The 6000-nt window shown below is 42.3% G+C and overlaps 1 protein-coding gene across 1 annotated transcript in view; it reads left to right on the top strand.

The window, feature by feature from the left end:
* Positions 1–238: 238 nt before the first annotated feature.
* Positions 239–6000, top strand: part of RLF (RLF zinc finger) — a 35443-nt gene continuing 29681 nt past the window's right edge. Inside the window, exons 1-2 of the mRNA XM_083879467.1 lie at positions 239–415; positions 5387–5541. Coding sequence (XP_083735593.1) covers positions 260–415; positions 5387–5541 — 311 coding nt within the window. The 5' untranslated portion in view covers positions 239–259. The remainder of the gene's footprint in view (positions 416–5386; positions 5542–6000) is intronic.

Below are 6000 nucleotides of genomic sequence, written 5' to 3'. Positions count from 1 at the left end.
ACTCCCAGGCCGCTCTGAGGGAGCCCTCACGGCCTGAGGGGGCGTGGCCAGGCGGGATATGTAACCACGCCCCCTCTGCTCTGATAGCCCCGCCCCCTCATGACGTCAGGCGGCTCGCGGGGGCGCGCCCCTCGGATTTGGCCCCGCCCCTCGCGCGGGCCCGGCAGTGGCGCGTCACGTGACGCCGTCCCCGGCCGATGAGGTCAGCGGCGGTGCGCGTCACGTGAGCGGTGCCTACGCGCAGTGGGGCCGGGCGCAGATGGCGGACGCCGAGGCCGAGGCGGCGGCGGCGCGGCCGGAGCTGCCGCGGGTGGTGTCGGCGCTCCGCGCTCGCCTCTGGCAGCTGCAGGCGGAGCTGCGCGAGCAGGAGGTGTCGGAGGCCTCCTCCCGAGCCTACTGCCGGGGGTTCTGCCAGGTAGGAGGCGGGCGGGGCGGGCCGCGAGGATGCGGCCGGGGGCAGGAGCGCTGAGCGCTCGCTCTGCCGGAGCTGGTGGTGCCCGGGTGCCGAGCGGGGCTGTGCACGCCCTGCCCGGGCTGCCCCGGGGGCTCCGGGCCCGGGGGCACCGCTCACCTTTGGGCTCCGGCCTGGCCTCGCACCGGGCCAGCCCCTGGCCCGCGGTGGGTCTCTGGGGCGGGCAGGCCGCACCGCATTTTCTCGGTGCAGTCTTGGCTCGGTTCCGAGGCCTCTGGTTGACTGTGTTTGGCTTGTCTCGGGATCAAATCTGCGTGTTCGCCTTGCTCGAGATTTGTCGTGTGGTGCGAGGAGTGCTGGCACAGCTATAAGGACCTGCAGTGCCTTTAAGTCACTGAATGAGCTGAGGTTTGGTTATCTTGTCCTGAACACTCAGTGCAACCCAGAGGAAAATCACCGATTTCTGAATCGAGGCCCTGAGTTCCAGAAGAAGAGCTGATCTTGGTTAAAGCCACAGTGATGGAGATAACTCGTTCTTAAGTAAACTGTTCCAGTGGTTTATTAATTTTTGTTACCATCACAGCATCATTTACTGTGAGCTCTGAGGTTGAAAAGTTGTTACAATGGTGGGTTGGAGAGTTGTCCCTGTTGAGTCTGAAGAGATTGTGGGGTTTAAAGTAAGAAATAAAGAATCTGTTTGCTGAGCTGGTTTACAACGCCTCAGCTGTTAAAGCTGTAGTGTTTGACTGGTGAATGGCAAAATCAGAGAAAAAACCTTGTTGGTGAGTCACAAATTATGTATAAGTGGTTTGTATAATTTATAAATTTATTCTCCACAGAATTCTATTTTGCATCCACAGGTTGTATCTTTGCCATACCCTTCTGGGAGAATGTTTAGCTCATCACTTACTGGAATAAGAGAGTATTTACTAGGTTTAAAAATGCTTTTCTCTCAAGCTGCAGGGTGCAGCTGCTGTGTTTGTCCCAGGTTTAATGTATGGTGGAGATCTGTGACCTTGCCTTGACATGGAGCTGCTGCACTGTGTGACTCTGTCCATGCCAAAATTTTTTGGGTAAAATTGTTCCCAGTGACACAAATATTGGCACAAATATTCAACCAACACTTAATGGTGGTTGTCAACATGATCTGTGTGTGAACATGTCCAGTTTCCCAGATTAGTTTGGGAGAGAAGAAGCTTTAGAGATACTTGATCAGTGGAGTGTGGTGAAAGACAGTTCTGCTACCTAAAAAAACCAAAAAAACAACCAAAAAAGCCACCAAACCATGTCCCACAAATGATGTAGCCCTCTAGGTCCTTGTGCTATTATTGTAGTCTGGTTTTGAAATACTGTGAAAGCACAGATAAAAATGGAGAAGATTGGTTTTGAGTTACCATCAGTCTGGGACTTTTTGGATTGTTGTGCCATTACTCCAGGAGATTCAATGGGGGACATGGAACTGCAGCAGCTCCAAATTTATGATTTTATTGAGCTGTCAGAACACTGTAGGTGGGGTGTAATTTATGTCTGGATCTCTCCTGACAGAGGAATTTTGTGATAACTTAAATAAGTTAAGATCTTCCCATAACTGAAATTTAGGGAGCTCCATTTTGTATTGATTACTTGGAAGATACCACTGATCCCTTGTCATAAAGTTATTAAAGCTACAGCAGAACGTGGCTGGAGAGAAGCTGGATTTATCTGGGTTTAAGATTGATTTTGGGAAGTAGCAGACATAAGGAGAGCTGAAATGTTTTACATTTGCCATCCTGTGGGTACAGCTGAGGCAGGGCCCTGTGTTTTGCTGTGGAAATTACCATTTCTATGAACCAAATTAGTGATTTTCCTATGCTTTGAGCTGTCTGAATGCTGTTTTACTACTTGAAAACCTTGTGCTGCTGAGCAGCTTTCCAGTAGCTCTTATGGGGAGTGATGCTGGATGTCACAATTTCCTTGAAAGATCCCTATTTTCAAGCAGGGAAATACTACTGTTGTCCAGGATTATAAAACAAAGAAACTATTGAAGCCTAAATAATAGTTTGACTCAGCAACTTTATATTGTACAGGTATGAATGCTTTGCACATTCACCTTGGGAAAATCATGGGGTTTGTGCAGAGCAGTATTTACCCAAACAGCCAAGGGGAGTGTTTGAGGCTGCCATAAATAGGAGAAACAGTTATCAGTGAAGAAGAGGAGGTTGTAGGATGTCAAAGCATCCCATCTGCCACTGCCCAGCAGCTGTTGACTGTCTGAAATTTTTGAAGATGATGTGTTGAGTGCAATCAGATATGGTTAAGAAGACAAGGAATTATTTTTCTTAGAGAGTCTCAAAGCTGTGACAACAGGTCGGGGAACTTTGAGATCTTTAAATTGGTTCTGAGCAAAAAGAAAAAATGTGTTTCTGAGCAAGGGCAGCCAGGCAGGTGTTGTGTCAGTGCAGAACATGACAGTGTGGAGGGCCAGGCTGGTGTGAGTGTCACACTTGCACCTCTCACTCCTCTTGCCCATCAGATTTGTTGTAACCTCTTGTAACATCAGGTGTGAGATCAGAGGAGCCTGGGATGAAGTGTGAGTTATTAACATGTTATTAATGTATGAATGCTCTCCTCAGGTAATTACACTGGAAGGTAGTAATTGCTACTAAATTGTTACTTGAGAATCCCTTGAACATGTAGATGATCTAATTCTGTCAGGTTAATAACTTTTCCTTAATAGCTTTTATATAGACCACCAGGTGAAATCTGCAGTGGACAACTCAACAACTATTACTTGTTAAATAGCACAAGGGCTTTGAAGAACTTTAATACAGTGACCACATTTGGCTTATTTGTCACTCTGCTAATACTAATAACATCATAGTGTTCAAACTACAGATCCTTGAAGTCTAAGCTCTTAATAAAGTCTGTCACCTTGAATGGTTTTTTGGTTTTTTTTGCACTGAAACCATTGTTTATGTATTTGACAAGAAGTTTCTCAGGGAATTCCTAATGTTGGCTTTAAGGCTTTGATCCCAGTGCTCAGGTGGCACCTGAGCAAGGGTGCAGTGTTTACTAGAAAAATTATTTAATCTTAGAAAGTGTTCTTCTGTGTTTTATGGTTTACATAGACCAGGTAGTTTATGATCAAAGTGTCTGTCAAAATAATTGAGTGCTAAATTTGACTTTAAAAATAGATTGGTTTTAATGGATATATTTTTAGAGGAGTGCAGGGTTTGGTGTGTTTTTGTAGTCACTGTAATGGTTGTGTTACTGCTGCCTTTACTAAACTGCTGATTTATCATAAAGTCATCAGTTGACTCTCTGGGGATTTCAGCTTGACATTCTTTGTGATTTAATGGCTACGAAGCAATATATGATTTGAGTTGTATTATCAAATCTTTCATTAATTTGTTAAATAACCTTGAAGGGTGGTATTACTACAGCTACTGCAGCAGCCAATGATCTTTGTGCTTAAGGATGATTTCTGCAAACTTCCAATTTCCTGCCCCCACTTATGTCTTTATTAATATTATGTGGGGTTTGGGGAAAGTTTTGAACTTCCATTCATGCAGAAGTTTTATTAATGGATTGTTGGAGAACAATCCACAAAACCAGCAGATCACTGATTCTTAGATGGTATTTTTAATAGAGTTCTTTTTCTTAAATATAACTCATGATTCTGCATTGTTTTTAGGCTAGGACTAGTATAATATTAGTTATATCACTGACATAACATTGGATACTGGCCACTTATTTCTTGCTGTGCTGGGAGGGTAGGTTTTATCTTAGAAGTTTTTGGTCATTACTACAGGTCAAAGCCTGTAGTAGGGTTTGTTCCATAATGCACTCCTTCCATTCACCATCTGATAAAATCGTGTGGTTTTTTTTTTTTTTTTTACAGTGTTAAAATAAGTTTGTTGTGTCAGAGTCCCAACTTTAAACTGATATGACCTCACCATCCTTATGGGATAATTTGAGTTATTTTGAATGACGAGATGAAGCACTGAACTTTTTTTTTTTTTTTTTTTTTTTTTTTTTTTTTTTTTTTTTTTTTTTTTTTTTTTTCCATGCTGTCTTGGCCCTAAGGATTCCAAAAAAGCACAGCCCCTTTTATTGCAGCTGGGCATTAATTGAGATTATTGCCTTGTTTAGTCTGGGGAGAGGGAGCTGGTAAGGACAGAAGCATCACTGCTTTGGAGGTGTAGGAGGGTGTTGAGGAAAGGGCTGTTCTTTGTGAAAAAGCAGTCAGTACTGAGATATCCTCAGCTCAGTGCCCTACTTGCTCTCAAATTGCACTTCTAGTCTGTCAGAGCACAGCACAGCAGTGTAGGTATGTTTTAAAAACTTTGGGATGTGCTAGTGTTGTCTCTGTGTTATGTGATTTCTATTTAAACTGGGCTAGATTTGGTATTGCTGTGCCCAGGTAATGTGGGGTCAAGGAGTAAAATCTTGGGGTAATTTTGTGTTTTGAAAAATGCCTGTGTAATGATCTGTTGTGGGTTTTGTATCCTTTTCTGGTGGCTTCATGTTTGCTCTGTGGGTAGTGCGTGTATCTTTAAAACATTACACTTCTAGTAATGATTTTAATCTCAAGTTTGTTCCTATTTTTTCTGCATTCTCATTAGTAATAAAGATTCTAGTATTACATCCATGGTTCTATCTCCATGGTAGTTATACTAAAGGAGCTAAATGTAGGACTTCTGCCTGAATTTTCTATTTAATAACTCACATTTCTGCCTATTGCACCTAGCTTTCTCCCTAGCAGAAATTCCGATAACTGTATCAAAATAACAAAGTAAATAAAAACATATTTCAATAAAAGGAAGAATTTCTCTTGAGGTGAAAAGTTACTTTAAATTCTCCAGAGTAAAAATTTTTCGCTTCCAGAATTATTCCACTGTATGTGCTTGATATTTGTGTTTGATATTTATTTTTAAGCAAAGGTGTTTTATAAGAATTTCTAATAAATTCTAATGATAACTCCTTTTGTTTCAGACACTGCTGCAATATGCCGGCACTCGGGGTGCATCGGAACATATTTTGCCTTTTTTGGAAGTGTATCGAATCTCCATCCAAAGCTTTGCTAATGCAAGACCTTACTTGACTACAGAATGTGAAGATGTTCTTTTGGTACTTGGCAGGCTAGTGCTGTAAGTTTTAAGTTGGTATATTATTATTTTTTTTTAAAGAACTGCACTTTATAAATTAAAAGGCAAGCTGTTGAAATAGTTGATTGCTTAATTTGACAATTATATTTGCAATTTATCTAGTCAATGTCTTTAGTACATTTTTAATCACACCACAAAAATGTATTTGAGCATTTAATTCATGAATGTGGACAAGTTCTAAGGCTTTGTTCTGTATTTGGATAATCATGCAGGTATTAGGAGGGTTCTGTTCTTTCTTAAATCATTCTGCAAGTTTTATTTCCTGTAGAAGAGGCTTAGTGTAGTGCTCACAACAGAGGCTCCAATATTAGGTTTTCATGGATGGGTTAATAAACCTGTATCACTGCTCTGCAGTTCCAGTTTTGTGTGTCTGTCCCCTTTAGTGCAGGGACACTGTGAATGTGTCCCTTGGTGAAAAGAACAAACTGATTTGTGTCCACA

This window comes from Zosterops lateralis (genome assembly GCF_965231275.1).
Source record: "Zosterops lateralis genome assembly, chromosome: 28".
NCBI classification, from domain to species: domain Eukaryota; kingdom Metazoa; phylum Chordata; class Aves; order Passeriformes; family Zosteropidae; genus Zosterops; species Zosterops lateralis.
This window is presented reverse-complemented; position numbering and strand designations above follow the sequence as displayed.